General features: G+C 38.3%; 1 protein-coding gene across 11 annotated transcripts in view; it reads right to left on the bottom strand.

The window, feature by feature from the left end:
* CFAP206 (cilia and flagella associated protein 206) overlaps positions 1–22014 on the bottom strand; it is a 74755-nt gene that overhangs the window by 16381 nt on the left and 36360 nt on the right. For 6 of the 11 annotated variants that reach the window (XM_039219446.1, XM_039219454.1, XM_039219443.1 and 3 more), the window contains 6 exons: positions 10483–10595; positions 9796–9879; positions 6846–6936; positions 5244–5432; positions 4297–4455; positions 2853–3061 (listed from right to left, as the gene is read on the bottom strand). In XM_039219446.1, coding sequence (XP_039075377.1) covers positions 2853–3061; positions 4297–4455; positions 5244–5432; positions 6846–6936; positions 9796–9879; positions 10483–10590 — 840 coding nt within the window. In that variant the 5' untranslated portion in view covers positions 10591–10595. Of the gene's footprint in view, positions 1–2852; positions 3062–4296; positions 4456–5243; positions 5433–6845; positions 6937–9795; positions 9880–10482; positions 10596–12618; positions 12921–22014 lie in introns of those variants that run through there. The other 5 variants (XM_039219444.1, XM_039219450.1, XM_039219451.1 and 2 more) reach the window with 5 other exon arrangements.

The following is a 22014-nucleotide window of genomic DNA, read 5'->3' as shown; positions in this document are numbered from 1 at the left end:
AGACAAATATCATATGACTTCACTCATATGAGGACTTTAAGATGCAAAACAGATGAACATAAGAGCTGGGAAGCAAAAATAATACAAAAACAGGGAGGGCGACAAAAACATAAGAGATTCTTAAATATAAGAGAACAAACAGAGGGTTACTGGAGGGGTTGTAGGAGGGGGGACGGGCTAAATGGGTAAGAGACATTAAGGAATCTACTCTTGATATCACTGTTGCACTATATGCTAACTAACTTGGATATAAATAGAAAACAGTCACAAAGAGTGGGGAGATCAGAAAGTTAACTTTCTCAATAGAATAAGCAGCAAAGGGCTTAGACATGTGATACTGTCTAGAAAAATAAGAACTCTTCAGTTCATACCCCTCCAGAAATAAAATCAGAGCCATTTTGCTAAAGTCCTAACAGGATGATGGTGGCAATAATAAACATTATCTGGGGCACCTGGGTGGCTCAGTTGGTTGAGTGTCTGAATTCAGCTCAGGCCACAATCTCATGGTTCATGAGTTCGAGCCCCACATCTGACTCTGCTGACAGTTCAAAGCCTGGAGCTGCTTCAGATTCTATGTCTCCCTCTCTCTCTGACCCTCCCCTGCTCTCTCTCTCTCTCTCGCTCTCTCTCTCTCTCAAAAATAAACATTAAAATATTTTTTAAAATAATAAACATTTTCAGAAGCAGCAGCAATTTATTGAGCTAATAACTATGAGCCAGGCACTGTTCTACCTTACTTGTATACTGAAGACTATCACTAACTTCATTTTAGAGATGTGGAAACCAAGACATAGAGAAGTTAAGCAATTTCCTCCAAGACACAGATTGAGTAAAGTGGCAAAGTCAGGATTAGATCACAAGCACTCTGGTTGCAGAGGCCACACTCATTGCTTATATACTCTATTCACTATCCCTCTAGCTCTGAGGATGAAAACAACAATGAGACTTTCAGTCTGGAAATTAGCTGAATACGATCCACAATTGAAAGCTCCGAGAAGATGCTACATAATGGATGACATTCTCTACAACATCCCTACATTAAGTGTGACAGTTTAACGGAAGTTCTTTCTTATGGTATCCCTTCCAAACACAGATGACCAAGTAAATGTGAGATTCTTACTCCTGTAGATCTGCATGCACTTCAAGATAAACTGATTATAAAATCCTCTCAGTATCTGACTAGTTAGATAAGGCTGATAGCCACTAGTCAATGTTAGAGGAATATCCATTCTTAAGGATATTAATCAAATCTTAATCATGATTTGATTTAGGGGCACCTGGGTGGCTCAGTCAGTTGAGCATTCAACTTCAGCTCAGGTCATGGTCTCGTGGTTCATGAGTTCAAGCCCCTCATCATGCTCTCTGCTGTTGAAGCCTGCTTCGAATCCTCTATCTGCCTCTTTCTCTGCCCCTTCTTCTCTCTCTCCTTCTCTTGCTCTCAAAAATAAATAAACATTTAAAAAAAATGATTTGGTTTAGAATAGCTGATTTACAGTTTCTGAAGGCAATTAGATAGTAGGTCAGTTTTAAGGACCACCTCCTAGTTTCTTGCAATGAAGTCATGTCATCTGAATGTTTATCTTTCTATTCTCTACAGTGAAGATAAGGAAAGAAGACAGATCAAGTGCATCCAGAAGTAGCATCAAGTCACCAAGATATGAGTTCAAAACACATCCTGTTCTGTCCTTCAAGCCATTGGTATTCACTCATACAAAAGACAGTTCACTAACCCTGAGTCTCACAGTTTCTGGAAAGTAGACATTGTATAAAGGTAAACAGTGACCAGTGGGATGAATGTGTTAACTCAATGGGAGAAATGGTTCATAACGTATACATATATCCAATTGTCACATTGTACATTTTGAATATCTTACAGTGTCGTTAATTATATCTCCATAAAGCTAAAAACAAAAACAAACAAACATTGACTGGTAGGAGCATAGCGCACTGTCAAGATGCAGTTAACAAACTGTGTCCCCTAGAACCCTGGGGTGAGATGGGGATGTTACTGGGTGAAAAGGTCCCTCAATCCTTTCACCTAGATACCTGTTCTACACTTTTAGGATTCTGAGTAAAATTTTATCTGAAAGAAAAGTGCTCTGCCACTTTTTTTAAAAAAAAAAGTCTAAAATCGCCACTGAACTATATTTTCCAACTATGTGGGGATACTGTCTGGCTTGTTTAATAGATCTAAAAATATTAGAAACAGAGGCACCTGCGTAGCTCAGTCAGTTGGGCCTCCGACTTCAACTCAGGTCATAATCTCACAGTTTGTGAGTTCGGGCCCCACATCAGGCTCTGTGCTGTCAGCACGGAGCCCACTTTAGATCCTCTGTCTGTCTGTCTCTCTCTGTCCCTCCCCCACTCTCTCAAAAATAAACATTAAAAAAAACTTAAAAAATAAAAATATTAGCAATAAAAATCTTTTCAATCGACTTTTGCAATAACAATTACACAAAAATTATTTGGCCAAATATCTGCCAAAAAATACATCAGATACTTGCTTTGCATGAAAACAATGCAATATTACTAACTAACACACACACACACACACACACACACACACACACACACACCATTGCTTAACTACAGCACCCAACAATCATTCCACTGAGCACCAAAGACAATCAACAACTATGGAAATTAATTCCTACCAATATTTTTCATTAAAATAAAAATCCAACTTCTCATTTCTATTTTAGTTCTCAGCCCTACATATGCAATATGAATGGAGCAGTTGCTAAGACTGTCCTTTATCAATGACCTGATTCTACCTTTTGTTTAGCCTCATAATATATAAAATAGCTGCATTATGTACAGAAAAGGCCAGATCTTTTATGACATTTACTCACCAAAATGATCTGAAGGAAGATCTCATATTGCCGCACATTATACAGTGCTTCTTTTAACATAAATGGCTGAAGCTCCATACTCATGAGTGGGTTCTTTGCTACTTTCTCGAGGATGGCTGTGTAGCGGTATGCCTGGTCCTGGGCAGTTTGAAGTTGGGAATCAATGTGCTGAGTGGTGGCCGGGATCGCTTCCTGTAGAATAGCTGGCACTGTTTTTAAAAGTATATTGAGAGACATGAAAGAATCTACAAAGAAGAAGGAGCCTACCAAGTGGTCATATTTTGAGCAGTCATTTGAGTTTAGTTTATTTCCTCAACCAAATTAATAATTAGAAGGTATATATTTCATACATTTCTTCCCACATCATGAAACAAAGAACTGGGCAGGGGGGAACCTATCCAAACAAAAGACATTGTACAGCAGGTCAGTTTTTGCCACTAAAATATAGAGGAATCTAAAGAATATATAGGCTTCGGTATTATGTGCTACTGATCAGGTACCTCTAGAAAAGGCATTATTTTGTAAAAATGAAAAGTGTGTGACTTAAGAAACTCATTAGGATCCTGGGGTGCCTGGATAGCTCAGTCAGTTAAGCATAAGACTTCAACTTATGGGTTGGAGCTCCGTGTCAGGATCTGTGCTGACCACTCGGAGCCTGGAGGATTCTAGGTCTCCCTATCTCTCTGCCTCTCCCCTGCTGGCATTCTGTCTCTCTCTCTCTCAAAAATAAATAAACATTAAAAAAAAAAAAACTCATCAGGATACTGAAAAAAAAAACAGAACAGTCTAGCCAGATAAGGAACTTTATAAAGAGTGGGAACTTGACTTTCTAGAACAGTTTTTAAAATAGAAGAACTGACCCTATTGTACTAGATAGGTGATCTGGTAAAAGACACTAATACCTTTTCAGTGAGTCTACATATATATCAAACTCATAAGGAAGTTTCTTCTATTGAGGCCCTGATCAAATATTTCATGAGCGCTTTGAAACCTTATACATGGTGAATGCATTAAATATATAACAGCACAGTAAATGCTCCTGGATTTACAGATTTGCAGATATCTCTTCTTATACCTTTGCATTCCATTAACTGCATCAGCCACTGTTTTCAGGGTGATTTTTTTTTTTTATTTGGTTATTTGACTTGGAATAAAGAATACAGAGCCCAGTGAATTAGGGAGGCTGGCCTCCAGGCAGGCCCCTCTTTCCTTCTACTGATTCACTCTCCCACACTAGCTTCATGATACACAATACTGCAAGTCTTGCCCCGGCAAAACTAAATATCACAATCCATTATGAACACTAGTTGTGCCTAAGGTAGAGTCAGAACTGTACACCTTAAATCTAAGAATGCCGGTGGAGTACTGTACGTTATTTTCTTCACTGTGCAAGTTAGATTTTAAACTTGCATAAATTGTAGACTTAACCAAATGATATACCTACAGTCATCAATGCCTTCGCCTCCCTTTGCACAGTCTCGGTTAAATAAACGAATCCCAGTAACAATCATGGTGAGTTCTTTCAGCTGGCGTTCTTTGTCCTTCTTAGAAAGTGTTAGAAAGGTCCCAAGCTCAGCTTGAGGGAAAATACTCTGTAGAGCAGCTAAAACAAACCACAAAAACAACAACAAAATGGTAGAATAAAGAGATCAGATCCCAAACCAGAGCGTTCAGCAGAAAGAGGCCTGTCCTTACAAAGCTACTTATGTGATTCTTTACATTTCTGATACCTGCTTACAGAATATATAACAAAATTTATCACATGCCAATTTCAATGGCTATTGAAAATAATGCCATTGCCTTGTGTCTATTTTCAATAACTGAGCACCCATCAGCAATTTTTGACAATGGGCATTAAAACAAGCTTTGTAATTAGGATTCTGAGTAGAAGAATCACTGTTTTAAAATAATTGTGGAAGAAAGCCATGAATAGGCTAGAAATCTTGCTTCTTCCTTACCTTAAATTATCAAAGAAGGGAAATACTTCCTGAGGATAAAATAGTGTCCTTTTCCATCAACCATTTTAGGTGACAGATGCAATGCCTTTCATCAATATGAAATCTCCCTTCCCAACAGTCCCCATTACCGAATCAGCCTGGCACTGTTAATCACACTGCCAGTGTTTCTTTCGTGAGGAGTGATGGGTCCCTGGACATGTGCAGCTCTAAGGATTAACAATATGCACTTTCCAGAGATGCTATTTGGGTTTTAGCGTTCATACACACTGTAAAAGGAGTCTGGCTAAGTTTTAACCTCTTATTTGCACTGATTTTTTTTTTTTTTCCAGATCAAAAGGGAACTTCGGTCTTCAATATTTTTAATTTAACATCTTTTACAAGATACAATGTTCATATCTTTTCACAAATGGGATGGAAATCATAGATTTTTTACCTGTTGCCTCTCTGACAACCTTGATATCTGTAGGGGATCCCAGCCCAGAACGCAGTAACACGTAGCTGACAACCTTTCGGTAGAGACTTCCCAATTCTTCTCTAGTGCATGCTCTGCTATCTGTAATTTCTCTGACAACAGAGCCTAATCTAGACTCCAAGATTCGGTGATGTTCTTCAAGGAATTCCTCTAAAATTGGCAAAGGACAATGTTCCATATATTTGACTTAGAATTCTCATCACATAAGAAAGTAGGACCAGGTGAAAAAAAAATGGCTTGGGTATGGCAATTCTATTGCACAAAAACAAGTGTTTTCTTAAGGTGTAATAATCACAATAGAAAATAAACAGTGGCCAGCAAGTAACCTCAAGGCAAAAATCTAATAGGAAAGATTTATTACAGTTCTTTAAATAGCACGCTTTGTCAAACTACATAAGACTTTCAACAGACAGTCCAACAGTAAAAGCCAAGGGGGCTAAAACCTAATTAAGCAGAAAAAGTATAAAAGACAATTTATGATATAGATATAAACCACACATAGTAGAAATATGCATACTATATATATATTTACACCACACATAAGCCCAGGTAGTATACTATATGCAAGCACACATAGTATAAATATACATATATGTAGTGTAAATGTTCCTGTTTGATTATTTTAGGTCTAGATAAATTTCCTTTGAATAGCATTACCGATAATCTGATATTGCATCGAGAACTACAGCCCTCTCCCCTCTTCCTGTGATATGATGAGGTCTAGGCCTAATTGTGGCAGAAGCCACAATTCACACAGGACAATTCCTACAACTAACTCAGTAAGACATCCCATTTTACTATTACGAGGGCAATAATTAACATACCAACCACATACCTATACTCTTACCACAAAAACAGCTTGAGAACTTTATGCAATTTAAATATCTAAATTACAATTTCATAAATTCCATGATCACTTATCACTTTAACATTTCATTATTATGAAGCAAAAAGGCAAGATATATAACTTATATATGTAGCATAACTGCAAGTTCAATACACATCACCAAATGGTTAATAATAATGGTATTGCAGTGGGGCAGAGGGAATCTAGTCTAGAGAGGAATGTATTTTCCTTTTTCTCGTTTCCAGTGTGTCTTCGATGTACGTATTAAACTATTTACATAAGGAAATAATAATAATAAATAAACTTAAATTTCCCAGCATTCATTTCATGTTGGGGTAGTTACCTAATTTAAGTAAGCATTGGAAGATAATAATATAAAGCAAAAACAAAAAAATCAGCAAATTAGAAACTTTTAACTTCAATGGGCTGGTTGTTTTAATTTCTAATTACAGTGTTGGTGATAAAATGGTTAAAACACAATGGACTTGGAAGCATAACTATCATAGGCATAATAATTAGACTTTACTTTTAATACTCACAAAGGTCATTAATGTTTTTCTCATTGAGCATTTCCACCCTCATTATATTCTTCAAAGTTGGAAAACTTTTCAAAAGATAGATTAAAAAATTAATCATTGTCAGCCAGATGAAGCCCTATTACTTGCAATACAATATGAATCCTTTAAAAAGGGTATCAAGATAGGTGGATATGTTACCTCGACTTGTATAATTCATATCAAAGTAGACTTGCATCTTAATGGTGTCCAGGGATGGGTTTTTACTATCCAACAGCCGAGACACACAAAGCTAGTAAAGAATATCCCACAGATGTTTCTAGTTATATTTTCTGAAATTCAAGTATTTCCTACAGTTATTGCTCTTGAGGACTTCATACTTCATAGTTTACCCCACCACCACCATTTACTAAGTAAGAAGTTAATTTCCTGAGATCAACAATATCACCATATCCAGGTGGCTAGGAGTCTAGTCAAAGGTGAGAAACTTGATGCTTTGGTTAGTCTATGCAGTCTGGATGCTGGCAAATGCTCCACGAAGCTTAGGCTCCTGTCTAGAGGTCATCTAGAGCCCCTCATTGCTATTTATTTGAGCCTCTTAAACAACACTCCTTCTTTGTTGAGTTTGGGGGTGACTTTTATTTTATAAAAGGCTGTTCTGCTCACAAAGTCTCTCTGGCTCTGGTTTTTATTTCAACATTTCTTCCCTGGTCTGCTTTCTCTCATTTTCCTGCCCACATAGATGGCCCATTCCACTTCCCTGCTTTGCCCCTTTAGATCAACCTGAATTTTTTCTCTCTTTCCTGTCTCACCCCTTAGGCTTTATATCTACAGCTGGCAGGCACAGCAGCGGTGGCACCTTCCATGCACCTCCGTAAGCACCAACCCTGCTTTCCTGGGAGGACGGAGACCGAATGCAAGACCGACACCTGGACAATGTGCTTTTACGGAGCCTGTGCCCCTAGATCCCTCCAGGTGGAAAAGTACTATTCTAAACACAGAGTTCACAGATACAAAAAGTAGCTCATCCACATGTTTAATTGAGAAAAAAGGAAACAGGGGCGCCTGGGTGGCTTAGTCGGTTAAGTGTCCCACTTTCGCTTAGGTCATGATCTTGCGGTTCGTGGTTTCGAGCCCCGTGTCAGGCTCTGTGCTGACTGCCAGCTCAAAGCCTGGAGCCTGTTTCAGAGTCTGTGACTTCCTCTCTCTCTGACCCTCCCCTGCTCACGCTGTCTCCTAGAAATAAATAAAACGTTAAAAAAAAAAAAACAAAGAGAAAAAAGGAAACAATCTTTGTCCTCTGAAGCAAGATGTACAGTGATAATTTATGTACCTGTCATATTAAAAGTAAATTGAGTTTGATTCTTTCCAACTTAGCTGAGTTATAGGAAAAAAGAAAAACTCTTCTTGACTACTGAACAAGAGAAAAATTTATTTTCTGCCTCTCCTTGATTTTCCTCCAGAGCTTTCCAATAAAATTTCTGACTGACCATCCAGCCATTTTCCCCTATTGCAAAGAACAGGTTTCATGCCACATTTAAAATCAGCACAGAGGGTCTCCTGGGCTGCTCCGTCAGTTAAGCAACTGACTCTTGATCCTGGCTTAGGTCATGAGCTCACAGTTCATGAGCTCAAGCCCTCAGTCAGACTCTGCACTGACAGCGCTGAGCCTGCTTGGGATTCTCAATCTCCCTCTCTGCCCCTTCCTCCACCTGTGACCTCTGTCTCTCAAAATACATACATTCAATACATACAATCATCACAGAAAGACCTAGCTCTAGGCTGCCCTGCACAATCATGCATCTCTACTGCAGAAGAGTCATCCCAACAACATATTCCCCAGCTCCAGGCTTCCAAAGCTCTTCCCAATCTTTCTGGCAGCTGCATATAGACCTGGACTCCATTATGTGAACTGTTGGCTATGAGAAGATGGCGGTGATGAAAATTTTCTCTGCCAACTGTTTGAGCCCAGAAAATATCCATACACAAGCTTGGCAAAGCTTCTTTAAAGCCCTTTGTGGGAAGGAGGGAATTAAAATTAAAATCATTAAGCCTGGGAGGAAAAAAAATGTTGTATTTTTAGGAACTACATCCAGAAATATTTAGAAAATAAATATGTAAGCACCTATATTCAGTGAGTCAAACTTAAAACGTGAAAAAACTAATGATATCTAAAAAATTCCTGCCATCGTTGGCTCTTAAAACTAGTTTTCAGGCACATATACTTGAGATCTAAGTATGAATTATTTGCTACGGTGTCAGAATTGTAAAACACAAATTACACTGAATCAATAATTATATGAATCTTAATTTGGTACTATGTAATTTTATACTATTAATAATATTTTATACTGTTAATAATGTCAGTTAATAATGTTCTCAGTGTGGGGCACCTGAGTAGCTCAGTCAGTTAAGTGTCCAACTTTGGCTCAGGTCATGATCTCACAGTTTGTGGGTTCTAGCCCCATGTCGGGCTCTGTGCTAACAGCTCAGAGCCTGGAGCCTGCTTTGGATTCTGCATCTCCCTCTCTCTCTGCCCTTCCCCTGCTTGCACTCTGTCTCTCAAAAATAAATAAACACTAAAAAATTTTTTTTTAATAATAATGTTCTCAATGTAACATTAGGTTAATAACAAGAGGTCTCTAAAATATTGTGGCAGGTATTGCTACCTGCCGTTACCCACACCCGTCCTTCCTACTAACAGCCCCAATCTGGACTGGGGCAAAAAGTTGTTCTACTGAAAAAAAGAAAAAGAAATCAATGTCCCAGGCTCACTTGCAGTATCATTCTTGTCAATAAATATAAGCAGATGAGAAAAACTCTGAGAAAGCTCTTACTTTCTGAATAGAAAGTGACAGACCCAATTGGCACACATATTTTGCCCTCTGTCCTCTGCCCTCACACCTACCTAGAGGCAGAGTAGCTATCTTGTAACCATGGGATGAAAGCTATGCACAATGTTGGCTCAGGAAGCCAGGAAAAACCACCTGTGTATCTCTAGACTTTATAAGAAACAATAAATCTCACATTTGTTTGTACCACTAGTTGGTAGGGTCTTGTTTCATGAAACAAGGCATTAATGGCTAATACAAATATTGTGTTCAGAACTGCAAATAAATAATTTAAAAATTGAGAATTGTTGTATAAGCACCTTAACGAGTTTCTGTACATCACTTTTCATGAGGGTTCTATCCATGTTAAAGCCATTACGTGGGTCCAAGACAACAGCTTTCACCTGCAAGTAGGAAATAATCTATTAAATCATTTTATCTCATATAATTATGAAACAAGTTGTTTCTATTTTTTAAATAGCTGCCTCCTGATTACTCAGGGGTTGATTATTCAGCTGATTTTATTATCATCCATTTCATCAGCACCTTCATTAGAAGTCAAAGAAAGGAAGCAGTAAGATCAAATTTGAATACGGTGTTCAAGAATTATATGGAGAAATAACTTGAAAGCAGCTACTAGACTTTAGATTGGGAAACTATCTGAATATTTCATCACATTTTTATTGTGTATCGTTAAACCAAAAGCAAGAATAGAAAGACCAAGGCAATGAGTAATTTTTATAACAGTGAACAAAAATACACATTAAAACTCTGACAAATGCCATTATTGATGTTTCCAAAACAAATCAGTAACTTCTAAATCAGTTTCTATATATCTAGAACTGACATGCTTCATAGAAAAACATTTTTTTGCTAACTTTTCCAATGGTCTCAATGTTTTCAATGGAATAACAGTTAGGTAAGCTTCACAGAATTTTAAGAGAAGCAGGTACCACTTAAGGCTATTTTTTAATAAAGCAGTAATTCAAAAAAATATTCATTCTTACCATGAAAGCAGCCAGAGTTTCAGAAACGATCTCTCCATGGGCTGCACATTCTTGTCCTATTTCTCGAATGATATTCTTTATAACACTTTCGGCCTGAGTGGGAGGCATTCTAGCTAAATAAAACAATGATTGTTTTTTTAAAAATTGTATTTGAAATGACTCTATGCAACAATCACCTCCCGGACCCCCAGCCAAACTTACAGACAAAATTCACAGGTGCTGCATGTGGCCCTAACTCTTTGTTTTTCTAGGTCACAGGGCCCTACGTTGTCAGAAAATAGACCCCAACTACAAAACGTATTCTTCTCTAGCCTGACCACAACCCACATGTCAGACGAGCCCGAGACAGAGCCTCTGGAGAAACCTGCTACCTCTTACTCTACCAGGCTGAGAATCAACCCCCTCGCCACACCCATCATGGGCCCAGCTGCAACCCTCTCACAGTCTTAAAAAAGAAAAACAAACAAACAAACCCTTTAAAAGGCTAGGTGGCCCAGGGGCGCCTGGGTGGCTCAGTTGGTTAAGCTTCTGAACCTTCGACTCAGGTCATGATCTCACAGTTTGTGAGTTCAAGCCCTGCGTTAAGCTCTGTGCTGGTGGTTTGGAGATTGCTTGGGATTTTCTTTCTCCCCCATCTCTCTCTGCCCTTACCCTGCTTGCTCCCTCTCTCTCTCTCAAAATAAATAAATAAACTTAAAAAAAAAGAAGGCCCATCCCAAAAGAAGCTCTGGGGACCTCTCTCTGGATACATGGCCCCTCTCCTCCCTTGAAGAGTATATAAACTCTGTCCTGCTTCTTGCTCTACTCTCTGTGCAATTCTTGACCACCATAACAGTACTTATATATGATTTTTCCTCTTTAGATTTCTCATTATATTTGTAAAGAGTAATACATTTATCAACTTATTAGCATTTATTAGCATCTATAAAGATTTAAAAAACTTCCATATTTATAAAAATGAGGGATTTTGTTGATGAAAGAAAGCAACTGGATCTTCAAAGTGGGATTGAAATAGTTCCCATTTTGTGAAAACGACATTAGAGGCATTTTTAAAATAGAGCAGGAGCAGCCATTTCAAGGGAACTGCCTCCCATGTCCCCTTTTCTAAATCTTTGAATTAAGCCAAGCTGCCAACATTCCAAGAAGTCAGCAAGAACAAGAAAATCCTTTTTGAAAAGCATGATGATAAATCCGAACTTCTGACTAGTGACTCCTTCACCTGACCAATGAAGTATAAATCTAGCCCTGCCTGTCAGCACCAATGAGCTTTTTTAAAAAACTTACCTAAACTTTTTTCCCCCATAAAAACCCTGAGGCCACCTCCCTTAATCAGTACACTATTTGGGTTTCTACGTAAATCTGTACATCCCCGCCCCCAATCCTTTTTTCCCAACAACTGTCTTGCCTCTTGAACTGGTTTCTTGTTTTTAGGTTGACAATTTAAATGAGAGTAGTCACCAAAAGTATATTTATAATATATATTTAATTGGATGACTAAACAGTATTGGGTAGGTAGATCTAATGAGAAACACCAGCTCGATCTGCAGGTGGCAGATTCGTTTGAAAGACGAAACGCTTATTCCACCACATTCATTAAGTAAACTTTACTAATTATAGAAGATTCTTGGAAAACAATTTTTTCTTGGCTCATCTAAATTCTCTTTCCTGTGGCGCCTGGGTGGCTCAGTCGGTTAAGCGTCCAACTTCGGCTCACGTCATGATCTCACGGTCATGATCTCACGGTTCGGTTCGTGGGTTCGAGCCCTGCGTCAGGCTCTGTGCTGACAGCTAGCTCAGAGCCTGGAGCCTGTCTTTGGATTCTGTGTCTCCCTCTCTCAGGGACCCTCCCCTGCTCACGCTGTCTCTCTCTCTCTCTCAAAAACTAAAACATTAAAAAAAAAAAAAAACAGCGTGTAACTAGTACTCAGAAAGTGTTAGCTGCCGGTCTACGTGCGCGCCCATGTCTGTGGGCGTTCGCGAAAGACGTGAAGCCCGGCGCGTGGGTTCGCTACTGACTCCCTGTAGTACCCTCCTCCGCCCCACTGGAAGCCCGATTTCTGCCCTTTCGGGGTGCGAGTAGTACCCAGCAGAGACCCGAAGCTCAGATGCCCGCTCAGTGCGAGTTAGAGGTCTGACCTGCGGACCTGGGCGACTCCAGCCGGAAGCAACCTGTTTCGGCTCAGCCTAGGCACCAGGAAAGGAGTTTTGACCGACAGTTAAGTCTCAACCGAGGCTGCACAGTCTCCAGCCCCAGAGGCTCTACCCGCTGCCCATGCTCCCGCCTCGCGGCTGAGGGGCGCAGAGCCCCGGGTGGGGTTACCGTGGCTTGGAGAGCTAGCGGCTAGTCTATACGACTGTTTCCCTCTTCCCCGGCTTTGCCCAACCTCAGGGTAAGCCGCAGGGTCCTCGGCGTGAGCCCGGTAACCATGGAGATGGAACGCTGCGGCCGGCAGGGGCGTGGCCGGCAGGGGCGGGACCAACGTAGGACGGCGAGGGTGGGCCCAAACTGCAGATGCTCCCGTGACGTATGGGCAAGGATGTTTTTAAAACAGAAACAAACAAAATATGGAAGGTCCTAAACCAGAGTTAGAGAAAGGCAGGTTCACTACACCTCAGTGGTTAAGTGTTTAAAAACACAAGATTTCCAAAAAAAAATGAGTATTTATTTTTGTGAAAAATTAACAAAAGGAAACCTCACTAAAGCTCACTTGGGAGGCTAGAAGGGGAGCCTGGTAGGGGGAGGCCCTAGGTCTCCACCATTAAATTACGGGCAGAATTGTCAGTTACAGACTTCCAACAGCAGAACCCTCAAAAGGAAAGAATCACCAATGACAGGCCCCAACAGAGAAAGATGTATATTGCAGCCTATAAGAAATTGACTACCCCTGCAACTCAGCCAATGAGAAACCTTCATCGCCCTAAACTCGTGCTTTTCTCCAGTGGACTTTTATTCAAAACAGCCCCTCCCAACTTCCTCCTTCTCAATTAAATGTTCCTTTGCGTTGTTGGTTTTGCTTAACTGTCTTATCCCAAATTGCAGCCATCTGTTATTTCTGAATAAACTCATTTTGCTAGTGAACTAACTGAAGCTTTATTTTTCTTAATAATTATATATTTATTGGGGGGAAGAGGCAGAGAGAGAGGGAGACTGAGAATTCCAAGCAAGCTCCATGCAGTCAGCACAGAGTCAAATGCAGGGGTGGAACTCACAGACCCTGAGATCATGACCTGAGCCCAAATCAAAAGTCGGTCACTTAACCAACTAAGCCACCGAGGCACTACCTACAGCTTTATTTTTAAGGCTAACACTTGCGAGTGTGGGAATCTATGGCCTTTAAAACGGAGTCAGGAGACACAGGATCCGGTTTGGAGAGGCTGAGAAAATGGAGGGTCTGTATGGAGTTTATATAAAAGTATCTAGTTGTTTTAAAAAAAAAGGATCACAGTTTAACTTCATGACCTGTTCAAAGGAAGAACAGCTGGTGTAAGCTGCCAGAAGAGAAAACCGCACATTCAGGAAGCACATGATAAGGACACACCCATGACCAGAGTTGGGATAATGAGGTTTTGTTCCTTAACAGTAATGTTCATTAGGCCTGCCTAATGATGTGAAAGTACAAAATAGGATTAAACCGATACTAGAAATCAGTATCAACGAGTTTTATTTTCAAACAGGCTATTGCCAGAATTTTTCTGAAACAGCAAACAAAGACAGTTGACCCTTAAACATCTTTGGGGTTAAGTGCTCCAACCCACACATCCTCCCTCAGAAATCAAAAGTTTTTGACTCCCCAAAAACTTAATTACTAATAGCCTGCTGTTGACCAGAAGCTTACCCATAACACAATTGATTAACACACATTTTGTATGTTGTATGTAATATACGCTGTATCCTTACAATGAGGGAAAAAATGTTATTAAAATCATAAGGAAGAGAAAATACATTTACACTACTGTATTGTACCAAAAAAAAATCCACATATATGAGGACCTGTGCCATTCAAATCCATGTTGTTAAAGGGTCAACTGTGTATGGGATATGATTTGCTTAAAGACTTTCTCAGATTACTAGGAAATAAATGAATACAAAAAAGTGAAAGTCATAATATCAAAGGATTTTATTTATTTTCCCCTTCTAGAAAATTTTCCTAGAATGTGGATGAAGCTTGTGCAAAAATAGATGTTTAGAGTAGCAAGATAGGTAATAGTAAAACATTGGAAATCTAAATAGCTGATACTTAGAGAATGTTGATAAAGTGAAATATTAGGCAGATATTCAAAATAATGTAAACAAAATCCTTAAGTGTTTGTCTTATATTTTTAAAAGCCAAATGCAAAATGTGTACACAGTATAACCTCAGTTGCAGTGTCTGTATTTGAGTAAGGGTAAATTATTATTCATTTTATTTATTATTATTATATATATTTTTTTTTATTCTTTATTTGAGAGAGAGAGAATCTTAATCAATCTTCAGCACAGAGCTCAACTCAGGGCTGGATCCCATGACCCTGGGATCATGACCTGAGCCGAAATCAAGAGTCAGATGCTCAACCAACTGAGCTACCCAGGCACCCCGATTATTCATTTTATTTTATTTATTCCTTATCTGAATATGAGTAAGCTATTATTTTTATTTCTTTATACTTGTCTAATATCTCTAGTTTTTCTATAATGAGTATATATTGCCTATAAAACAAAATGAAGAAAAAAATAATGGGGAGAGGGGACTATTTGTAGAGACTGAGTGCAATTTGGAAACTAAATATACAAGGTAAAGCAACCAAAATGAAAGTGATCTAGCAAAATCTTAACAGTGGTGCTATCTGAGCAATGAGATTATGGCTGTTTTCTTCTTTATACTTTAAGATATCTACCGAAATGTCTTTCATGAGCAGGTATTACTTATAAATTAGAATATTAAATATTCTTAAGATGCTAAGAATGTCATCATATTAAGTACAATTTTATTTTAATTTTTAAGTATAATTTTAAATGAATAGACAAATCTTGGCACAAATACTTCCCGAATGTGTCTGATACTGCTAATTGCCCACTTAATATCAATTTTCTTTTCCTTCTTACTAAACTTGATTATGTGATTGTGTTGTGAATGACAGTGTTCCATACTGAAAAACAAAACAAAACAAAAAGATATCTTACCCCCTCTTTCATCCAGGGGTGGTGGCATGTGACATGGTCCTGGCCAATGAGCTATCAATGGAATCACTAGATAGGGTATCAGAGAAAGTCCTTTCATTTTATGTCTATCTCCTTCCCTTTCTTTGTACTTGAAATGAGATTGTACTAGCTGAAATTCCAGCCTATTGTGAACATGAAGATGAGGACCACACCTTAAGGAGGGTTGAACAAAAATCTGAGTTCCTGGTGATACTATAGAGCAGTCCTATCAGTCTTCTTAACTAGCTACCTCTGGACCTCCCATAACATTAGAAAAAGTAAACTTCTACCTCATTAAGTCATTGTATTTAAGTTTTCTGCTACATTCAGGCAAATTCAAACCGTAACTGCTACCTACAATAAGTGTGTCTTTGGAAATACCCTTTAGCCTTTTGTGCTATTCTGAATTATTGGTTCTAATTCTCCACTTCTCCTGGCTTGCACATCCTTACTATGGACTTGTATCCTTCCCCACCCCCCCACCCCCACTAGCTTTGACTTTGAGCTTACTTATATGACTTGCTTTGGCCAATGGGATGTGTGAAAGTGACAGTGTTCCAAGTTCAGAGCCAAGGCCTTAAGAGACCCCACATTTCTTCTTTCCCTTGAAACTGTGTCACTACCATTAGAAGAACATAGCCTGGCTAGCTCTTTGTTCCCAGGAGAAGAATGAGAATATAATGGAGCAAAATTGCCTAAACCAGTCTCAGTGAGATATACAGCTATCCATTTGGGCCTGACCTAGATCAGCCCAACTCCAGACAACCTGTAGATGTGTGATAATAAATAAATGCTGTCTTCAACCACTAAATTTTCTGGTAGTTATTATACAATATTATAGTGGTAATAGTTCATCTATAAACCTTTCAACAGTCCAAATATCTTATTTAAATTTATTTACTTTAAGTAGACTCCACATCCAATGTCGGAGTTGAACTCATGACCCCAAGATCAAGAGCCACAGGCTAGAGCCAGCCAGGTGCCCCCAAATTTCTCATTTATAAAACAGAGATGATAATAATAGCATCTACCTCACAGAGTTGTGAGCATAAAATGAGGCAATATTTATAAAGCATTTAGCATATGTCTTATATAAATAAAAGAATCATTAAATATTAGATATTACTTTTATCTGTGTTATTACTGAAAAAATCAAGTATGAAACTATTATGACTTAATGGACTTCTGGTCCTTATAGAACTAATGTTCCCTAGTTTTAACATGGCAGAAATTTAAAAAGAAATATGGAGGAACAAGAGTGTCTCCAGAGAATGATAAAAAGAATCTTGTCAGAAAAAAAAGTAAAAAGGTAGGAATTGGATATATTTACCTTGAGAAAAAGACAGCATGAGAACGGTTATCAGTTTCGTTTAAAAAGAAAGGACATTCAGAGCTCCTGGGTGACTCAGTTGGTTAAGTGTCTGCTTTATGATCTCTGCTCAGGTCATGATCTCACAGTCCGTAAGATACAGCCCCATGTGGAGCCCTGTGCTGACAGCACAGAACCTGCTTGGTGTTCTCTTTCTCCTCTCTCCTTCCTGACTCATAATCTCTGTCTCTCAAAATAAATAAAACTTAAAAAATAAAAAAATAAAAATGAAGGACTTTAAGTCCACCAGATTACTTACAGCAGAGTACAAACCTACATTCAGTAGTGGATTTAACCTAACCTAAATAAATAGAGCAAACCAATTGTGATGGAAGTCATACTAGAGGAAGTGGCCTACATTTTATTAAATGTTTTATCTCAGAGTTAAAAGGATTACCCTCAAGAATGTTGTACTTTTTTAAAAAAAAAACCCACAGCTAATATCATACCCAATGGAGAAAAACAGAGTTTTCCCCTAAGATCAGGAGCAAGACAAAGATGTCCACTCTTAGGGGCTGTGGGGTGGTTGAGTCAGTTAAGCATCTGACTTTGGCTTAGGTCATGATCTCACCATTGGTGAATTCAAGCCCTACATCACGCTATGTGCTGACAGCTTGGAGCCTGGAGACTGTTTTGGATTCTGTGTCTCCCTCTCTCTTTCTGCCCCTCCCCAGCACTCTCTCTCTCTCAAAAATAAGTAAACATTAAAAAAAATTTTTTTAAAAGGATGTCCACTTTTATCATTTTTATTCAATATAGTACCAGAAGTCCTAGCCACAGCAATCAGACAAGAAAAAGAAATAAAATATATGCAAGTTAGTAAGGAAGAAATAAAATTTTTACTATTTGCAGATGACATGATACTATATTTAGAAAACCCAAACGATTTCACAAAAAAAAAAAAAAAAAACACACTAGAACTGATAAGTGAATTCAGTAAATTTGCAGGATACAAAATCAGTATACAAAAATCTGTTGCAATTCTATATACTAATAATGAAGTAGCAGAAAGAGAAATTAAGAAAACAATCCCATTTAAAACTGCACCAAAAATAATAAAATACCTAGGGATAAACTTAACCAAGGAAATGAAAGACATGTACTCTAAAAATTTTAAAACATTGATGAAAGAAACTGAAGATGACACAAACAAATGGAAAGACATTCCATGCTCATGGATTAGGAGAACAAATATTTTTAAAATATCCATACTACCCAAAGCAATCTATTGATTTAATGCAATCCCTATCAAAATATCATCAGCAGGTTTCACAGAACTAGAACTGATAATCTCAAAATTTGTATGAAACCACAAAAGACCCCAAATAGCTAAAGCAATCTTAAAAACGAAGAAAAAAACTGGAGGTATCATAATCCCAGATTTCAAGATATACTATGAAGGTATAGTAATCTATATAGTACAGTACTGGCACAGAAAAAAAAAAAAAAAAGCACATAGATCAATGGGACAGAATAAAGAGCCCAGAAATAAACCTATGCTTATGTGGTCAATTTATCTATGACAAAGGAGGCAAGAATATACAATAGTAAAAAAGACAATCTCTTCAACGAATATTATTGGGAAAACTGGACACTACATATAAAACAATGAAACTGGACCACTTTTTTACACCATGCACAAAAATTAACACAAAATAGATTAAAGACCTAAATGTGAGACCCAAAACCATAAAATTCCTAAAGAAAACATAGGCAGTAATCTCTTTGACATCACTACAGAAACATTTTTCTAGCTATGTCTCCCTTGGCAAGGGAAAGAAAAGCAAAATTGAACTATTGGGACTACACCAATATAAAAAGTTTTTTTCCCCCCACAGTGAAGGGAACAATCAACAAAACAAAAGATGACCCACCTAATGGGAGAAGATATTTGCAAATAATATATCTGATAAGGGGTTAATATCCAAAATAGGTAAAGAGCTCATATAACTCAACACCCAAAAAACAAATAATACAATTAAAAAATGGGCAAAAGACATGATCGGACATTTCTCCAAAAAATACACACAGATGGCCAACAGAAACATGAAAAGATACTCAACACCACTCATGAGCAAGGAAATACAAATCAAAACCACAATGAGATGTCACCTCACTACTGCCAGAATGGCTAAAATCAACAACAGAAGAAACAACAAGCGTTGGCAAGGATGTAGAGAAAAAGGAGCCCTTACGTACTGTTGCTGGAAATGTAAACTGTTATAGCCAGTGTGGAAAACAGTATGGACATTCCTCAAAAAATTAAATATATAATTATCCTATGACCTAGTAATTCCACTACTGGGTATTTACCCAAAGAAAACACCAATTCAAAAAGATTGTGCACCCCCATGTTTACTGCAGCATTATTTACAATAGCCAAGATATGGAAGCAACCCAAGTGTCCAAGGATAGATGACTGGATAAAGATGTGATATTTCCACACAATAGAATATTACTCAGCCATAAAAAAAGGATGAAACTTTGCCATTTGCAACAATGTAGGTAGACCTAGATGGTATTATGCTAAGTGAGATAAGTCAGATGGAAAAAGACAAATATCATATGATTTCACTTACATGTGGAATTTAAAAAATAAAATGATTGAACAACCAAAACAGAAACAGACCCATAGGTACAGAGAATTGGTGGTTGCCACAGAGGAGGGTAGTGAGGGGATGGGTGAAGTAGGTAAAGGGAATTAAGAGTTACAAACTTGCAGTCATAAAAGAAATAAGTCACAAGTGTGCAGGTATGCAAAGCATAACCTGGGGGGAAAAAAATCAATAATATTGTAAGAATGTTGTATGGTGACAAATGATGGCAGGTGATAACTACATTTATCTTGGTAAGCATTTCAGGAGGTTTTTAAGAGTTTATTCATTATGTTGTACACCTGAAACTAATATTGCATGTCAACCATACCTTAAATAAATAAATTATTTTTTAAAACTATTTTTAAAAATCCACTTTTCTTTATGATTGTCAACTACCTTTAAAAAAAATTATTTTTTAAATGAAAAAAATTTTTTTAAATGTTTTATTTATTTCTGAGAGAGAGACAGACAGCATGAGCAGGGGAGGGTCATAGAGAGAGGGAAATACAGAAACCGAAGCAGGCTCCAGGCTCTGAGCTAGCTGTCAGCACAGAGCCCCACGCAGGGCTTGAACCCACGAACTGTGAGATCATGACCTGAGCCGAAGTTGGATGCTTAACCAACTGAACCACCCAGGCGCCCCTGCCAACTACCTTTAAAGGTAGCAAATGATGAGGGGCACCTGGGTGGCTCAGTTGGTTAAGTTTACAACTTTGGTTCAGGTCATGATCATTTGGTTCACTGGTTTGAGCCCTGCGTCTGGCTCTGCACTGACAGCTTGGCGCCTGCTTGTGTTATCTCTCTCAAAAATAAATAAATACATTTTTCTTAAAGGTAACAAATGAGTGAAAACATTAATTCTTTGTTTCCCATCTTTTTGCCCATCACATGAATCAGCCAGTAGACAAACAACAAACCTTAGGACCAGATTTTCACAAATCAGGGGGAAATTGAAACTTTTACTGCAGATACCCAAGCATGGGGTCCTGCTCTTTCATGTATTAAAAAAGAATCAAAATTATAAAAACACAAAATGAAAAAAATTAAAGCTGTGAATTCTATTATCATGAAATTCAAACCTCTAAAAAAAAAAGTGGAGGCAGTAGTGGTTTTTTCTTAAAATTATTTTTCCTTGTAATCCCAATCAGGAAAATAGGATCCAAGCATAACAATACCTTTGCTATTATAGGCTCTGTGGCAGTGATTCTCAAGTCTAAGTCTGGAGAGAGGAGTAGTGCCCCTTGTGAGTTCCCCATGATGAACTCTGATGATACACCCGACTTACCTATTTTGTGTATGTGGACAATATTACTGCGAGTGTCTTCTGGTCTTTTATTCACCCACTCCCACACCCATTTCCCCAATCTTTAAGAGCCAAGTCTTCATTAATGTCTCTCAAATCCACTCAGTTCTCTCCATTCCCACTTCTGAATTAACTGAAGCAATTATCTTTTCTTGTCTGGATTACTGGAACAGCCAACCAATTGAGCTCCCTGACTTCGGTGTTATACCCTCCAAATCTTTGCCTGTGCTAAAATGATGTTTCAAAAATATGAATCTGATTGTGTCATTCTCCTGCTTAAAATCTCATGAAGGCTTCTGAGTGGCTTTGGGGTGAAGTCCAAACTCCTAGGCATGGAATATAAGGGCCTTCATGATCTGATCTCAGCTCCATCCACCCAACCTCAGCTCTTGCAACTGCCTCCCTCCTTCTCCCAGAACACTCTTACCATTTTCCAACCATGTTGGATTACTCACTGGCCTCCCTTGCATATAGGTTACTCTCTCTATATGATGTCCCTTTTCCCTCTTCACCTGACTAATTTCTCCATGTTTTCAGAAATCATATCTTCTATGAAGCTTTCTCTGACCTGACAATATTGGGTTTAGGATCCTAAACCTTAATCTCTAATTCCAAAACATGTTTCATTCCCAAAAGAAAATTCCATACCCATGAAGCAATCACTCCCCGTTCCCCTTCCCCACAGTACTTAGATTTGACAGAGCTGTTAATAATCTAGGGAAGTCTATTTTCTTGTCTGTCTCTTCTAGTAGGCCGTAGGCTCCTTGAAGGCAAGTAACATGTTTTGTGGAATTTCCAAGACCTAAGAACAGAGCCTGGGATGAAATAGTCACACCAGATTATTTGGATAAAGGAGGTAAGTATATGTGTGGGTGAATGAAAAAAAAAAGAGAGAGAGAGAAATTTTGGAAGTCTTTAACATCTTTACTGAAGGGTTGGAGAAATTTCATAAGGAAATAACAATGTTAGAAGGAAAAGAGGAAGCATTTAAATTATAGGTCTCCAGAAGAACTTCTGACTCTACCTTGGCTCTCCTGCTTCAGGATCCCCTACCTATCCCCAAGCACCCCTTTACACATCCCCA

The sequence above is a fragment of the Hyaena hyaena genome, unplaced genomic scaffold (genome assembly GCF_003009895.1).
Source record: "Hyaena hyaena isolate Hyena2069 unplaced genomic scaffold, ASM300989v1 scaffold_821, whole genome shotgun sequence".
NCBI classification, from domain to species: Eukaryota; Metazoa; Chordata; class Mammalia; order Carnivora; family Hyaenidae; genus Hyaena; species Hyaena hyaena.
This window is presented reverse-complemented; position numbering and strand designations above follow the sequence as displayed.